General features: G+C 40.0%; 2 protein-coding genes across 2 annotated transcripts; both read right to left on the bottom strand.

Annotated features, from left to right (window-relative positions):
* Positions 1 to 447: 447 nt before the first annotated feature.
* On the bottom strand, positions 448 to 3,312 carry LOC137814963 (DELLA protein 1). Its single transcript, XM_068617940.2, has one exon. The coding sequence runs from the start codon at positions 2,572 to 2,574 to the stop codon at positions 784 to 786; it is 1,791 nt and encodes a 596-aa protein (XP_068474041.1). The 5' UTR covers positions 2,575 to 3,312; the 3' UTR covers positions 448 to 783.
* A 4,812-nt stretch (positions 3,313 to 8,124) lies between these two features.
* On the bottom strand, positions 8,125 to 13,554 carry LOC150029692 (uncharacterized). Its single transcript, XM_090296951.1, has one exon. It carries the CDS (start codon positions 13,552 to 13,554, stop codon positions 8,125 to 8,127), a length of 5,430 nt encoding a protein of 1,809 aa, XP_090153077.1.
* Positions 13,555 to 18,436: the final 4,882 nt, after the last annotated feature.

The following is an 18,436-nucleotide window of genomic DNA, read 5'->3' as shown; positions in this document are numbered from 1 at the left end:
GATGTGAATTCACTTCATTTCTTGTTGGCAGAAAATCTTTGATCATATCATGGGCTCAAAAATGAAAATTAATAAATAAAAAAATCTTCTGTGGAGATTAAATACTGAAGGAACAATAGTCACATCACTTTCATGTTCCGAATGAGAAGAGCTTGATCTGCCCACATTCATAGAACTTATTGCCGAAAAAGAGGAAGAATTAAAATGAGAAAAAAGAGACAGAAAAATGTAAGGATTTTATTGATGAGAAGAAAGAAGTTATTAAAAAAGGTTGACAGGAGTAAAATTACAAGACCTCTTTCATTTATTAAAAACCGAAACAACAAAAAAAAGTAGCACAGTGAATTCTCGAGCAGGACCACTCCCTCCAACAACGTCCGTTAATACTATAATAAGTTAATCCCACACATCAAGATAAAGATTAAAAACCAAGGAAAAGCATCCAACTTGGAAGAATTAAACAAATTATATAATAGTAATAATAATAATAATAATATAGAGAAAGGAAATCAAAACACTAAAAGAGAAACGGTAATTAGGAGTACAATTACAAATTACAGTCTTCTTTTTTTTTTCTTTTCTTTTAGGTTTTTTTTCCTCTCACTTTATTTATCCTCCTTCTGCCTCGCTGCCTGACTCGGTCACTGACTCACTCCACTCCAACAACTTCATCAAACCATTTTTACCGATTTACCATGATCATCATCATCCACGACCACGATCCAATTAATCTACAGTGTACAGTACAGCTGGTTAACTCGGGGAACTCAGCGAGTGAACCCATTAGGACTCGGGCGAGGGAAGCTTCCACGCAGAGGTGGCGATGAGAGGCCTAGTGTGCCACCCAAGCATGAGGCACCCGTTGTTCTCCTCCACTCTGTACCCGTCACCGCCGGCGAATAGCGCCAGCAACATACTAGCTTGCTTGAATGCGTTTGACCCGAGATGAACCGGGTCGAACCCTGCCGAGCCCATTCGCCCCCTCCACTGGCTCAGAGTCTCGTGACGCTCCACGCGCTCCACGCCTTCGTACGCCACCACGTTGCATATCTGTTTCCCAAGGTACACCTCCGACATCAACAGATCCTGACTCGGCGAACCTAACCCGGTGGAGGAGGAAGAACCCTCCAGCGAGTCAAACAGACTCGAGTAGTAATGCAAGGCTTCAGTGAACCGGTCCAAGAAAACCGGCCCGTTGTGGTTCGCCTCTTGCTCCACGATGGTTACGATTTTGGGGTTGAGGTTTTTAACTGTGTCCATGACCTTGTCGACGGATCCGGGTCGAGCGAGCATGCGATGGAGCTCGAAGACGGAGTTGACAGCTACGGCTTCTCCGGGACGGATCTCGAGCATGTTCGGGTCGAGATCTGCGAGGCTGCTGCAGACGAATCCGCGGAATTCGAACTGGACGCCGATGGTTTGGGCTAACTGGGCAAGCTTCCAGCCCACTTGCTGCAGCGCGTCAGTGTTGTCGGGCTGCGGGGGCCCGATTCCGGTTAGGCGGAAGGTTGGAGGACCGCCTGGGCGCAATGCGAGGGCCTGCATGAGGGCTGGCCACTGCATCCCTTGCTTGAGGCCGAAATCGATGACGTGGACTCTCCCAGCGGTGGCGAAGGCCTCCAGAATGGCCTGGTTGGCAGTGAAGTGAGCGAACTTCAGATAGGGGCAGGACTCGTAGAAGTGCATGTGTAGAAGGTCGGAGAGAGAGGAATCAAGAGTTTCCTCCGGGAAGATGCCGTAGATTCGACGCGCAAGGGCCTGGGCGAAGTACGTCGCCACTTTCCTCATGGCGCCGGCTTGCGACGCTGCCAGTATGCCCACGTGCTTTACCAGCGCGTCTGCCAGCTTCAGATTCTCCTGTTGGACGGCCTCAGCGCAAGCCATGAGAGTGTGCACCAGACGCACGCCGGCTTCCTGTGAGTCAACGAGAACTACGGGGCGGGTGGGCTCCGAAGCGGACTCCGAGGATTCAATTGGGGAAGCCTTCAAGCGCTTGTTGGTACCTGGTTCGATTTCTTCCACAGTTTGGGTGTTGGTGGTGGCGACGGTGGTAGTGGGGCTGGTGGCAGTGGTAGTGCTAATGGTGGTGGCGTTGTTTGTGGCGTGTTGAGGAGGATATGCGGCTATTCCAGGAATGGCTCTGAGGTCATATTCGGAGTCGTCGTTGAAAACGCGTGAGGTGGTGGTGAGGATGGGGGAAGAGTGGACGGGGTTGTCGATCAAGAAGGATGAGGGATCGAGGATGGTGGTGGGTTCGGGGTTGAGTTCAGATAACATGCTCTGGACCCAAGAATGGAGATCCGTAGGGTCGTAGTGAACGGTGTAGGAAGAAAGGTGGGAAATTCCCTCTTCCTGGGCACTCCCCATGACCATCTCGAGCTGCTCAAGCTTCTGAGCGACGTCTGCCATGTCGGAAGCACGGACCTTGTAACCCAAGGCCGCGAGCAACTCATCCATGCCTCCTCCCTGCTGGTGGCGGTCTTCCTCCCACATCTTGGCCTTGCCGTTGGGCATTGAGGAAGAGTCACCCTTGACAGGGCCTCCGGCGCAGGCTTGTTGGAAATCCCTCTTCATGGGGAAGAAGTAGGAAGCGTGATGGGAATAATTGAATGGAGGAGGAGGAGGGGATGAATGGAATTGAAATTAGGATTGGTGATTTGGAAATGGAATTGGGTCATAGGAAAAGGGGGGTGAGGAGTTGGAAGTGAGAGAGGTGGAAAGGGAGAGAGAGAAGGGTGGAGGTTGAAAAAGATAAGGGAGAATGGAAGCCATAATAATGGAATGAATTGCTTTTTATTTTGATTTTGATTGATTTAGTGAAAAAGGATGGTGAGTGTGATATTTAGGAGTGGTTTAATTTAGTTGGATAGAGCATTTTGAAGAGCGAGGTTTTGGGGGCAAAGAAATAGGTAAAAGGCATCCAAGAGCCGTGGCAGCACCGCAATGCCAAGAAAGATGCTCATCATAGTGTACAGCTCGTGCATACCCCAGACACCATACACTAGAAAATCAGGTGCCCGTACGCTTCATCGATTGAGAGCCTTCGGGACCCAGAATCCTCCTGGGCTCCACCTACAAACCCTTCTTCCTTCACGCGCCCACTAATAACTCACGGATCAAACTATTTACCCTTACCCTCTTCATTTCTATTTCACTTCCCAAACATATTCATATTTCCTCACCAATAATACTCATCCTAACCAAACCAACTTTATTAAATCAAATCATTATTCTACCATTTATTTACCCTTCCTATTTTAGTATCATACTTCCTTTACTTTTTTTAACTTTTTCTTTTCCCATGCTTCCTGCTCTGCTATTTTGCAAAATGTATGTTACCATATATAAATATCTTGTTAGGATGAAATAATGCGAGAGGAGGTCATTGTTTGATTTCAACCCTCCACTCTGCTATTATAAATTTAAATAATAAACAATGATAATGAAGAAAAAGAAAAAGAAAGAAAAGTAAGGGTGGTATTTGTGTGTGGGGTGGCCTATGGGAAGTATGTGTGGTCGGCTTCTGTATGTTCCAGTGGGGAATAACTTCTCACGACGCACATGAAGGAGAGATCATGGGGACAGGTCAACTTTGGTCTCCACGCGCCTCACCTACACGCCCAACAACACTCACCCAGAGACAACAGCGGCCCACGTGGCCAGATGCTGTAGGCGCGTATCCTCCCACGCGACACGTGAGCGCCGATGAAGGAGATAAGAGACGAGTTGCATCTTGGGCCCACTGAAAGAGGGTCTGTGCTGAGAGAAGATCAACGAGGACGGGGATTCAGACGTCAACATCGATTTTAGGACCATCCAACGTGGGACCCACCGTCCAAAAACAAAGCATTACTACTACTACCGAGAGAAACGGGATGCCAGCTAAGCACGTCCCCTGTAACACCGATATCATCTTTCTTTTTATGTAACCTAAAATCTTAACAAATCCATTAATCATAGGCCATGTTTCGAAATTCACACATCCTTATACTTTCACTTACCAAAAATATGAACCATAGAGTTAACAAACTCGAAGAAAAAAGAGTACACAAGTTGTAAAAAATAATTTATAATATTAATAAGAAGAAGGTCCTTCTAGAGGAAACGGCGTTGCTGCGGTCCCGTTTGACTAAACTGTGAAAAGGGTGCGTCTTCATCATTCCGAACCCAACGTGTTTCTCTTTTTTTCTTTTCTTTTGGTGAATGTTTTCATAACCTCTCAACTTGGTTGGAACAGTTGTTAATAATAAAGCAATAAATTATTAATTAAGGAGAAATGAATTAATTAATTAATAATAAATAGAGTTACTGGATGAAAATGCGATAATTGGGAAGAGAAAGATTGAAAGGGAGGGGCAGTGACAGGTGGTGTGGTCAGTGATATATGAAAGGGGAGAGGCCATGGCCATGTGATTCTGCCACGTTTCACAGATTCTCTTGTCCCCGTGGTCCCTCTTTTCCTGCACCACCACCACCACCACCACCACCATCATCCTCTTTACATTTTTAAACCATCCCTTCCAATTAATCTCTATCATCGTTTTTTCCGGAATTACTCTTAACCCTAAGTACTACCACCTTATCAAATCAATGCTCAATACAATGCACATACATACATCCATAAAGACAGTTATGATCCTCCCATCATTAAACCCTTGTACAAACCGCTTCCAATCACTCTCAAAATCAATTTTAACTTCCCCTATCCCAATTCATAACTAAAATAAAACCCTTTTTTTACTCACCTTCCCTTTCAATTTAACATATACTATTTATTTACCAAATAAATATTTTAATTCTTCATAAAACATTAACCTCATTTTAATTTCTTTTCCTCCAAACTAGGAAAGGTTACTTTAGTAAATAATCCTTCCGCACCAACTAAAGTCAATGTAAAGTTACACTATTCACTGGAATTGAATGAGATATTTGGTTGTGCTATAGTCAACGCTACACTTTTTTTTTCTTCTTGCAACGGGAATTAACCGATTTTAGCAGTTTAAATAAATCGAATTACTCATCAAATTTTGTATTTCGTTGCTATTTATATATTTATTCAGTACTTCAAACTCAAAATACCAACGCCGTTCATGTGTGCCTTTTAAAAATAGATTCGTCGACATAACTCTTTCACACTGACTTACTACAATAAAAATTAGGAATATTCAATATCATATATCTCATGCAAACACACGCATATGAATATATATTTATAATTTTATAATACTTTTAAATAATTAAATTTTACATTTATTTATTAAGTTACATAACTCTTTCTGGTGTAATCTGGTATTAACTGATACTTTATTTTTAAATTGAATCAGCTAAACAAAAAAACAACATATATTCTCAGATATTGCATTATACGCGGAAGGATATCAATCTCGTGAACTATATGGTATTTGCATTACTAATTTTGAACTAATAACTTTCAGATTAAGTCGATCAAATAAAAAGTAAAGTAATCTTAAATATTATGAAATCACACAAAAATCAACCTTGTGATGTTTTTCTATAAAAAAAATACGTATATTTATTCCCCAACTTATATATCTCCTTCTATTTGTTTAAGTATAACTATCACTAAAATGGATTCATCCACATTTTCATCTGCCCAATAAAAATAAAGTATTACCAATATTATGGCATTATATAAACAAAATATCAATATTAGGGTCTTTTATGTAATAAAAAAATATCTACATTTATTATCAAGTTATATAATTTTTTCTCTTTTTTTTTCTTAGGTATAATCGAACAATACCTGTGTCACTTAAACAACGAATACCCGTTCAAACGGATTTGATCCAATCAAGAGTATAATATTTTCAAATATTATGGGATCAAACAAAAAATAATCAATATAAATATTTTATGTAACAAATACTTCCATTTATTTATCAAGCTATATAACTTTTTTATATATACAACTAAATCCACATTACTGAGTTTGACTAATACCGTTCGCTTATATCTTCCAATAAAAAGTAAACTATTCTCAAATATTACGCACGGAGATATTAGTATCATAGTCTTTACCATGAACATTTATTTATCAAATTGTATAATTCTTTTCATTTTTTTTCTAGGTATAACCGGATTATATTTACACTACTAGCTTAAATAATACTACTTGAGATAGTGTGGGTCCAATAATAAGTAAAATGTTCTCAAATATTGCAAGATCATTTCCAAGTTATATATGAGTTGATGATATATTTTTTAGTTAGATAAGAGTTTGTAGTTATTTTTATATATAAGGATGAAGGTAGAAAAAAAGAGAGTAAATTATCCTAAAATACAAATGTACCTGTATGGATATTGGGGACTGAGTAATGTTGATCCACGTCGATACAAGGTGTCTTCTTCACTCTTGGTTGTCCTATTCTTCAAGTCTTCTTTCTCTTCGCGTGTTTCGGTCGGCCGGCGGGGGTACCTGCGATTGCACTCCGACGCTCAAGTCAGCGATGGTGCTCAAGTGTGAATTCTCTGATAGTATGGAAAACGTACCTTTTCCCCCTTTTCAGAAGTCCCTTTAGTAGGTTGACCTGGGCCTTGGCCATGTGGGCCAATCAGTTGATGGTTAGAGACATGCTTAGTGGTCTTTGGGTCGTGCCTGGTGGTTTCCTGAAAACCAGGGGAGTGGTCTAGAGAACGTGTTTTTACTTCGTCAATGGTTGTCATAACTGCTCTTTTCTACACGTGTAACCACGTTCTGGATTAAATTAGATTTAATCGACATAAACCATTCGGTCGTCCGGCTAGAGGTCATGGAAGGACGAAGAGTCGTATAAGACGCAGGGTTTTGTGATGATTTTACCATGAGTATCCTGCGGTCGTCCAGTGCCGACCGGTACACTTGCCCCCCAGGCTCGAGGTCATGGAAGGACGAAGAGTCGTATGAGACGCAGGGGTTTTCTACACGTGTAACCACGTTCTGGATTAAATTAGATTTATTCGACATAAACCACTCGTTCGTCCGGCTAGAGGTCATGGAAGGACGAAGAGTCGTATAAGACGCAGGGTTTTGTGATGATTTTACCATGAATATCCTGCGGTCGTCCGGTGCGGACCGGTACACTTGCCCCCCAGGCTCGAGGTCATGGAAGGACGAAGAGTCGTATGAGACGCAGGGGTTTTTGTGATAATTTTACCATGAGTACCCTGCGGTCGTCCGGTGCACGAAATCTATTCTATAATGCTGCTGGAGGCACAAAATTTCCATTCTATTGGACGGAGAATCCCACCTCTCTTGACCATCGGCTTTGGGAATCTTTGTCTCCCATCGACCAAGAAATTTTGATGGTCGTGAATCAACTACCGTGTAGGCTCCCTACGTGGGAACTGATAGCTCTTTATGGGTCGTCCAAGCAGTAGGCGGAACTAAAAGGTGAGCACCTTCTTCTTGCGGTCGTTCAGCTAATAGCGTATCTGTTTCTTACTTTCGTGTTTATGTTGCAGAGATTGTTGTGAGCATAGATCCGGGTTTTGAAGAAGTATATGATTCGGATAGCCGTAGTTATATAATCTCGACCGAATGAACGGTTAATTAATAAATAATTTCGATTTCTAACCAAGGTTGGTGAATAACGTTGAAGTTATAATTCGTTATATATTCTGGCCGAACGAACGGTTAATGAATTAATAGATAATTCGGATGCCGGACGAGGCATAAATAATTCGGATTACCTGAAAGTAATAAGATAATTCTGATGCCGGACGAGGCATAAATAATTCTGATTACATTAAAGTAATAAGATAATTCTGATGCCGGACGAGGCATAAATAATTCTGAATAATTCTGATGCCGAACGAGGCATAAATAATTTCGATTTCTGACCAAGGTTGGTGAATAACGTTTAAGTTATAGTTCGGATACCTTTCGTTATGTATTCCGACCGAATGAACGGTGAATTAATTGAATTTCTGACCAAGATTGGTGAATAACGTTTAAGTTATAATTCGGATAACTTTCGTTATGTATTCCGACCGAATGAACGGTGAATTAACTGAATTTCTGACCAAGATTGGTGATTTAAAGTGCCTCGTTAAAACCTTCTCGGTAGAAAACCCTCCTTAGGGATAAAACTACCGAGCGAGGAAAGAGTGCACTAAGTTTATTCATCAACTGTAATAGAATTTGAGATGCGTGGCATTCCACGTTCTCGGTGCAGATTTTCCTGACAAATATTCTAAGTAATAAGCTCCTCCTGTTGCTGTGTCGGAGATGCGGAACGGACCTTCCCAATTGCTTGAAAACTTTCCTCCGTCCTTCCGGGCGTCGCTGCGCATGCGCCAAACTAGATCTCCTTTCTGATAGCTTCGTGGCTTCACTTTGGAGTTGTACCTTCGTGCTGCTCGTATCTTGCATGCTTCTTCCCTTATCTTGCATTTGTCCCTTAATTCATTGATGAGGTCGAGGCCGACTAGTAGACTTTCCTTGTTTAAGTCTAGGTCTAACGTCTGTCGGCGTAGTGAAGGCTCGCCGATTTCGACCGGAATCATGGCTTCTGTGCCGTACGTCAGGCTATAAGGTGTTTCTTGAGTTGTTGACTGGGGAGTACAACGATAAGCCCACAGAACCTCTAACAATTCTTCAGTCCAATTTCCCTTGGACGGGCCAAGTCTCTTCTTTAACTCATTGAGAATAACTTTGTTGGCGGCTTCCGCCTGACCGTTGGTTTGAGGGTGTTCGACCGAACTCGTTATATGTTTGATGTGAAGTTTCTCATAGAATTCAGCTAGCCCACGGTCGGTGAACTGTCGACCGTTGTCTGTGATAATGATCTGAGGTAGGCCGAACCTGCAGACAATGTTTTTCCACACAAAGCTTTGTACGTTCCGGGCGGTGATGGCTGTTAGTGGTTCAGCCTCAATCCATTTGGTAAAGTAATCTATACCCACCAGTAGGAACTTGCATTGCCCTTTTCCGGGTGTGAAAGGTCCGATAATATCCATTCCCCATTTCACGAACGGCCAAGGGGATAGGATGTAGTGCAAATGCTCTGGTTTTTGGTGCAATAGGGTGCCGAACTCTTGACATTTCACGCACTTTTGAACGTATTCAGTGCAGTCTCCTTGTAAGGTCGGCCAGTAGTATCCTGCTCTCAGAATTTTGGCGGACATAGTCCGCGCTCCTGAATGGGTTCCGCATATCCCTTCGTGTAACTCGGTCATTACATAAGTGACTTGTTCTGGACCAAGGCATTTTAGGAGGGGACGGGAATACCCTCTCCTGTAAAGATCTTCGCCAATCAGTATGTATCGGGCGGCTTGTAACTTCATCGTTTTCTCCAAATGTGGATCGCATACACCATCGGTAAGATATTGTTTTATGGGAGTCATCCAGTTAGGTTGGGTGTCAGTCGCCATGCATTCTTCGGTACCAACACTTGGTTTAGCCAGGGTCACGTGTATGGCCGACCGGTGGGCGCCTTTCTTTTTTAGGGTAGCCAATCTCGATAGAGCGTCCGCCCTAGTATTATTTTCCCTCCGTACGTGTTGGAAGGAGATTTCTTTGAACCTGTTTAGAAGATTTTTTACGAAATGAAAATACTGTTGGAGTAATGTTTCTCTTACCTCATACTCCCCTGTAAGCTGTCCGACGACTAGACGGGAGTCGCTTTTACAAGTTATATTTGTTACCTCCAATTCAATCGCCAGATGCAAACCTGCGATTATAGCTTCGTATTCGGCTTGATTATTGGAAGTTTTAAATTCAAATTTCATGGCTTGTTCGACAACAATCTCCCCTGGTCCTTCAAGTACAACTCCTGCTCCGGACGAACGATTGTTAGATGACCCATCTACGTATAGTGTCCATCGGGGAGTCCGTTCGGTCAGATAGGGAGTGAGTTCTGCTGTGAAGTCGGCGAGGGCTTGGGACTTGATGGCTCCCCTGGGTTGGTATTCGATGTGGAATTCTGACAGTTCGACTGCCCAACCTATCATTCGTCCGGCGAGGTCAGGTTTGGTGAGAATCTTCATAATGGGATAGTTAGTCCTAACAATGACCTTGTGATTTTGGAAATACATCCGCATCCGTCGTGCGGTGATGACCAAAGCGAAGGCAACTTTTTCGACCATTTGGTACCGGGTTTCTGCGTCATGTAAGACTCGACTTACAAAATATACCGGTCGTTCTTCCGCTTTAATTTCTTGTACCAGAGCGGAACTCACCGCTTCATTGGAGACGACGAGGTAGACCACAATGGGTTCCCGTGCGTTCGGTTTCTGGATGACCGGTGGAGATGCCAGAAATGCTTTTAACTGTTGGAAATTTTGTTCACATTCATCTGTCCATTCAAATTTACTTGTCTTCTTCAGAAGTTTTATGATGGGTCTCGTTCGTTCGGCAAGCTTAGGTACGAATCGAGACAACGAAGTGAGACGGCCGACTAGTCTCTGGATCTCTTTGAGTCCGTTGGGACTTCGCATTTCGGTGATTGCCTTGCATTTTTCTGGATTAGCCTCTATACCCCGATGTGTGAGCATGAAGCCTAAGAACTTCCCCCCTTCTACGCCGAACGCGCACTTCTCCGGGTTTAAACGCATGCGGTATTGACGCAAGGCTTGAAAAACCTCTTTTAAGTCAGAAACATGTTGTTCGCAAGAGTCTGATTTGACGACGATGTCGTCAACGTATACTTCTACATTCCGACCGATCATGTCGTGGAATACGTGATCCATGAGTCGTTGGTATGTGGCTCCTGCATTCTTGAGGCCGAACGGCATGACTTCATAGAAGAAATTATCAGAATCTGTTCTAAACGCGGTTTTTTCTCGATCACGGTGGTACATTTGTATTTGATTGTAACCTGAATAAGCATCAAGGAAACTTAGGATTTGATGACCGGCTGCACCGTCGACCAGCTGGTCGATAGTAGGTAGAGGATACGAGTCCTTTGGGCACGCTTTGTTAAGGTCTGTGTAGTCTACGCACATTCTCCATTTTCCATTCGTCTTTTTTACCATCACTACATTGGCTAGCCATGTCGTATAGTGGGCCTTTTGAATAAAACCAGCTTGAATTAGCTTGTCGGTTTCTTCTCGTGCGGCTTTCCGCCGTTCTTCACCTAGTTTCCTTTTCTTTTGAGCGATCGGCCTGGCCTCTGTATAAACAGACAATCGATGGGTAATCACATCTGATTTTACCCCTGGCATGTCTGCAGCCGTCCAGGCGAAAAGATCAGCGTTCTTTGTTAATGTTTTACCGATCGTCTCTCGGTCGTCTGGTTTGAGGGATGTTCCCATGTATGTTTTCCGGTCTTTGTCCCGAAGGAATATGGGTTGAAGATCTTCTCCTGCTTCCATTCGGGGATCATCCAGTCGAGGATCTAGATCGACTAAAGCGACCAAGTGTCTTCTAGATTCTTTTCCTCTGGAGCGTCTTTCTGTTGACCGACCTCTTCGCTCTGTGGTCCGTTCGGCTGACGTGGTATAAAGCCTTCGGGTCGGCTCCACCTTCAGGCTAGCTACATAACACTCTCGTGCTGTCTTCTGGTCTATATGTACGGTTGCTATGTCTCCATTGACCGAGGGGAACTTCATAGCTAAATGAGGAGTTGAGACAATGGCTTTCAATCTGTTGATAGATGGTCGACCGAGCAAAATATTGTACGATGTATTGGCATTAACGAGTAGATATCGTATGTTGATGGTCTTGCTGAGGTAATCATCCCCGAACGTGGTGTATAGATCGATAAATCCTTTCGTATCCACTCTTTCCCCTGAGAAACCAACTATCTGCTCGTTGTAGGGTTGTATCTCTGCTTCTGGAATCTTCATCTTCTTAAACGTTTCCCAATATAGGATGTCGACCGAGCTACCCTGATCTACCAAAACTTTTGCAATTGCAAATTTATCTATCTCCACAGTTATTACCATGGGGTCATCTTGAGATGGATCGATTGTTGTGAAGTCTTCGTCAGTGAAAGTGATTGGTGGTATATGCGGTCGGCGTTGTGTGGGAGTCGAATGAACGGATTGAATTGCTCTCAAATGTTTTTTCCTTGCCGAATTAGAGCATCCTCCACCCGCAAAGCCGCCTGCAATGTAATTAATTTCTTGAGGGGGCTGACCGAGCGATACCGGTCCAGCGATTGTATTGATGACTGTGCGAACTTTTTGTTTAGTTCGACTTCTACGTTCAGGGCTTTCACTTTTAGGCCTCGTTCGTCTGATCGGACTTTCGCTTCTTTTTCTTCTGCTTGAACGATAGTGGTTGTCACGGGTCCGGTCGTCTCTTCGTCCCGAACGTTCGCGGGGATCATGATCACGCTGGGGTGACCTGGGTGCAGTGATGGTGGTTTTCACGAACTTGCGCAGATGACCGGCCTGGACGAGCTCTTCAATTTTATCTTTCAGTGCTTGGCATCCTTCGGTCGTGTGGCCATAGTTACAATGGTATTGGCAACGTTTACTGGTGTCGGCATTGGGAGGGGTTTGTGATGGCCTCAATGTCGGAATCAATTCAATCTGCAGTGCTTCGTCGAGAACCTTACCCCTTGGTACAATCAAGGGAGTGTAGTTGTGGAAACGGGGTCCCCTATTGGGGCGATGTCGTTCTCGGTCGGTCGGTATTGTGGGGGGACGAATTCCTTTGCTATTGTCCGTGTTCTCAGCATAAGTTTTTCGATGGTAGTCAATATGTTCTTCTATCTGCATGAACTTTGTTGCTCTTGTTCTTAATTCATCCATATTGCACGGAGGTCGTTTGATAAGGCTTTCAGTGAACCTTCCTGGTAGTATGGCCGAGACCAAATGATGCATGGCTATTTCTGGATTAAGATTACGAATGTTCATACACACTTTGCTAAATCTGTTCGTGAACGTTCTCAATGATTCTCCCCTTTCTTGTTTGACATTTAGAAGAGACATGGAGGATGTCCGATGAGGTCTACTTGTGGCGTATTGCGTGGTGAACTTCAATTCCAAAGCGTCGAAGCTTGCAATGGAATTGGGTGGAAGGTCCGAAAACCATCCAAGGGGGCCTTCCCTGAGAGAGGTGGGGAAGACTTTACACCATACCGTTCGGTCGGTTGTGTAAAGGGTCATTTGAGTTCTAAATATATTCAGATGTTCGTCTGGGTCTGTGGAACCGTCATAAAGGTTTATCGTTAGGCCCCTCCACTTGTCAGGGAGAGGAGTGGCTATGATGTCATCAGTGAACGGATGGCCTTTCGGGTTTGCTACCTCGTTTGGGGTTACTGGCTTTGCACTCTGACGGGTGTGTTGAACGAGTGACGTGTGAGGTATAGCCTGGGCTATTGTTCTTGTTCCTGATTGGAACGGTGATGGAGAAGGTGCACGTGAATGCCCTTCGCGTTCAGATTGCTCAAGTCTATCCAACAATCTCTTGTTCTGTTCTTTCAATTGTGCTATCTCCTCTGCGTGTTGTTGACGCTCTTCTTCTCGTCTTTTCCTTTCTTCATCCTGGCGAAGTTGATCGATGACTCCTTTTTGGAGTAACTCCTGCATCTGAATCTGGAGGGTTTGGAGTATGGTCCTATGCTCTTCGGAGATATCATTGTTGTTGTTTGCCGTTGAGTCCATCTTCAAGCGTTGGGATCCTTGGGTCTGGGAATAATGATTACTCGGGCCCCACGGTGGGCGCCAATTGTACCTGTATGGATATTGGGGACTGAGTAATGTTGATCCACGTCGATACAAGGTGTCTTCTTCACTCTTGGTTGTCCTATTCTTCAAGTCTTCTTTCTCTTCGCGTGCTTCGGTCGGCCGGCGGGGGTACCTGCGATTGCACTCCGACGCTCAAGTCAGCGATGGTGCTCAAGTGTGAATTCTCTGATAGTATGGAAAACGTACCTTTTCCCCCTTTTCAGAAGTCCCTTTAGTAGGTTGACCTGGGCCTTGGCCATGTGGGCCAATCAGTTGATGGTTAGAGACATGCTTAGTGGTCTTTGGGTCGTGCCTGGTGGTTTCCTGAAAACCAGGGGAGTGGTCTAGAGAACGTGTTTTTACTTCGTCAATGGTTGTCATAACTGCTCTTTTCTACACGTGTAACCACGTTCTGGATTAAATTAGATTTAATCGACATAAACCATTCGGTCGTCTGGCTAGAGGTCATGGAAGGACGAAGAGTCGTATGAGACGCAGGGTTTTGTGATGATTTTACCATGAGTATCCTGCGGTCGTCCAGTGCCGACCGGTACAACAAATAAATGAAATAATAGAATTTGAGGGAAACCCTCTAAGTTGGTTAAACGCATAGGCGTGATAATAAGGAAAGGTTGTCCCCCACTAAAAAAAAAGGTGAGAAACATTGCATTGTAGTTTGTTTAATGCAGAGCATTGAAAGTTTTTATTTTTTGTTTGGAGAGTTTTTCTTCTCTCTTTTGTTGTCAAAGTTATGAAACACGCACATTGTGTAGTAGCCTTTGTACAAATGAAACTGGACAGCCCCACAAAAGAAAGCCGTAAATGCGAATGCCTTATCCTGTTTGTGTTCGTGTTTATGGCATCGTGGCATGGCAAGTGGACCTTCTTCTTTCCTTCAACACAAAACTCGTGAGAGAGAGAGAAAGGAATTGCCGACAGAGTCAACGCTCAAGTCTTCAAACATTTCTTACTAATTTCATATTTCATGGAAAGGTGTGGCATGGTTAGTTGCTATGCTAAAAAATTATAAAGTATAACTGAAGAACTGGAGAATTGAAAAGTTATAATTTTTTGAACATATAAAATATTTATATTTTTTATAATGTTTTCTTTTTTTTTAGTGATTTTAGTAGTATATATGTGGTAATGTGGTGTGACAGGTGGATGCAGGAGGCATCGTAGGCAATTAAGTCAGAAATTAATGGTGTATTAATATTATTATTAGCGTATTAATTGTTTCTGCTGACCATATCGAAGCAAAACGAATCAAAGTTAATGGCTTTAGGTTTTGCAAGTACGGTTGCCTTTTAAATAGCGCTGCCTGTTATATACTGCTCCGTACATTCCTGGAACAGTGATATTACTTTTATTTTAATACTTTAAACAAAATACTATCATTTTTTTTAAGAGATCATAAAATACTGTTATTCTTATTAAGCCAAAAACTAGCATACTTTATATTTTTTAAAATAACAATTCTATTTCATACCGTTTACTTACAATCAAATTGTTAACAAATCTATTGTGCAATTTTAACACGATTTTTCCCTTAAATTTTCGTTTAATTGTTAAACTTTTTTTTTTCAGAATCTTTTGTTCATCTTTTAATTGGCTATCATTGAGGGTATAAGCATCTGGTGAGTTCTCATATCATTAATTGGTTTGATATAATATTTTTATGTAATTTTTTCAGTAAATTATATTCTTAGTCTATTCATTTTTATAAATTTAATTTGTTTTGTGATTTTGTTGACAGTTTTAATTTCTCCTTTCACGAAATTCAATTTTATTTGTTTTTCACTTTTTTTTAATCAAAGTCTATTACTGAAGCATTATATGAGAGTCATTTGACTTTTTTATTTAGGTTTAGGTTTATGTAACATGTTTCATGTATATTATAATGCTTGGTGGTATCAATTTTGTCATCTTAAAGTAATTAAAAAATCATCTGAAACTGAAAAAAAAATATAAATATATATATATATATATAACAAAATCATAATTAATGGATTACTAATGTATATGTAAATAAATAAATTTTGTTTAGTTATTCTTGGTGTATAATATTTGAAATAACATATTTTTTTATTTATGATTGTTGAGAGAGATTTTTAACAACAAAAAAAGTTAATTTAATTCTAATCATAATATATATATATATATATATAATACAAGTTATATTATATCTTATACTATTCATAAAATTTATTACAAATTATATTGGTACATTATAATATGTTATAGTGTAATTCACAACTTAATATCTTTTAAATCTTATTTATATTAAATATATTATTATACTTGTTTGAGCATAAGTTACCGCTTGAACAATATCTAACTTGAAAATATTCATTCTAAAAAACACGACATAAATTAACAAAAACATCATTCAAATCTCTTTCAAGTTCATCCAAATCAATATTTATATTGAAAATTTACTCAAAAATACACTACTCGCATCTTACATACTCAATTTTATTTTAAGAATCATACTTATAGTTGTACATATAACCCAATCTTAAGTTATATATAACAATCCAACACCATCTATATGTTGCACACATTTAAACAACTAACTTATTGTATAATTGTAAATATTTACTCTCTTTACCTAAATGTAGCGTACTTATAAGTTAAAGTCTTATTTTTTCCATTTTTAGAAATTCATTAATATCTGTTTATAAGTTGTCTAAATTATCAACTCTTGAACAAAAAACATAGCCACCTAACAAACGAACCTAGATAAAAGAAGAAAAATAATATATCGTTAATAAATGGTCAACCACTTATCAAAACTCAATTGTGATAATTTAGTTATACTCTATTTTTTTAGTTGTTTGTAAAATAATTTGCCAAACTTAGTGAGAGTTCGTAGAGAACTTTTTTTAATATAATAAAGAATAAATATTTAATCAGTATTTATATGCTTTTTATTTATTTATTTAAATTTATATTTAAATAAAACTCAAATTTAAAAATTTGGTATTATTTTTGTAGTTGATGATTTCTTAAATATATGTAGTTTTTAAATTTCCGTACTCGTATTCTCCTTTCGTTGTTGCGTAAAACTAATTTGATCTCTATTTTATATTTAATATTAATAATTATCGTGTGGAAATTGTATACGGAAGAAAATCGTCCATAATTAGTATTATGTCGGGTTATTCAACAAAACAATGTTACCTGAAAGTTTCCCTTTTAATATGTAACCTTTATTTCTTTTTTTGTATGAGCATGTCGGAAATCATAATCATTAATTTATTGTTTTTACACAGAATTTTCCTTATGTTATAATAATACATTCAAACACAAAATGATTATTAAAAAATACAAAAACATGAGGAAAAAATTTGGAAATAATAGGATGTTTGAAATTAAACAAATCAAGTAATGAAGACGGAATTAAAAACAACCTCCACTCACAAATATCGATTTTCGATCATCAAAATATAGACCCTGTTTTAAATTGAACTGGAACAGTAACTTTGATGATGAACATGAAAGTGACTGCGTGATTTATATAAGAGAATATCAAATAATTTTACCACCGAATATTGATAAACAAAGAGAGCATTAATCAGAAATTTGAAAAAGAAAATTGTACGAGTCTTTTCAAATGGATGGTGATTTGTTCTTACTTTCTTGAAAGTTGACATATCAAATCCAATGAAATGGGAATCTAGTCATTTCTTGTATTTTTTTTTCCATCATAATCACCTAAATATGTTGCCTCAGGCAGAAAAGGTGCTTTATAATATATAATTTAATTTGTGTTATTTAATATCGTCCTCATCTTTTTATGAGGAAGTTTTTCAATCTCCATCGTTTTTGACAATTATTTCGTTTATATTAAATCAAAAATTAAACTCTGGAAAACACAAAACTAAATAAAAATAAAAAATCATTAATTCTGAAAAAAAAAGTTAACCCGAATTGAAGTTATAAAAATAATTTGACCTGATCTTAAAATGAATTGGGCGGTTGAGGGTGGAATGAGAGTTAGAGGTATATTATAATATTAATGAATGATATCTAGAATTAAAAAAAGAAGAACCATGATAATGAAATATTAAGAAATGAAGGAAAATAATAAAGTAATACAAATCCACCAATGGTTTGTAGCTAAGATGGTAAGTAAGATGGTCACTATCCTCTCATAAATTGGTTGAACACAACTCGTGCATCATGTCAAGGGTCATCTTAAATTCATTTTTCTTGAACCTTTTTGAACTCACTAAAGCGTAAACTCTAAGAATCCACATCTAACAAAAATAGGCACAGGAATAAGAAATGGAATATGGTTTTTTTGGTTGCACTTACACATACATGTGGTGCTTCCTTTATTTATTTATTTGGCCTCGTTGAAATACAACTCCACGAGATTCCTTTGGTTGCTGATAAAGTTGGAAATCCTGGTGATACTGTGTTGTACCTTTACGTTAAACCAAGACTACTAGAGTAGAATGAATTTTGAAATGGAATATTTATATGATTAAGCTCCAATCTCAGTGCATGAAGTGCATATTAAATGGTTAAATGAGATGGAGATAATTGGCAAGGCTTAGGTTGGTGTCGCTTAATAGTTTGCGCCGGCACCAAAAATTATAGAAACAAGATACATTCTAGCAAGTGATCAAGAGTTAAATAATGGCATGTCCTAATCCAAGCTCCACTCATAATCACCCTCTGCATTATTGGGATTATTATTTTAGAATAATTATTGAATGCTTAAACAACCCACATTGCCCCATTCGATGAGATCACTTTGAAAATAATTTAAGACCTAAACAAACATATGGCACACACACATATATGGTTG

The sequence above is a fragment of the Phaseolus vulgaris genome, chromosome 1 (genome assembly GCF_051622355.1).
Source record: "Phaseolus vulgaris cultivar YP4 chromosome 1, ASM5162235v1, whole genome shotgun sequence".
Classification (NCBI taxonomy): Eukaryota; Viridiplantae; Streptophyta; class Magnoliopsida; order Fabales; family Fabaceae; genus Phaseolus; species Phaseolus vulgaris.
This window is presented reverse-complemented; position numbering and strand designations above follow the sequence as displayed.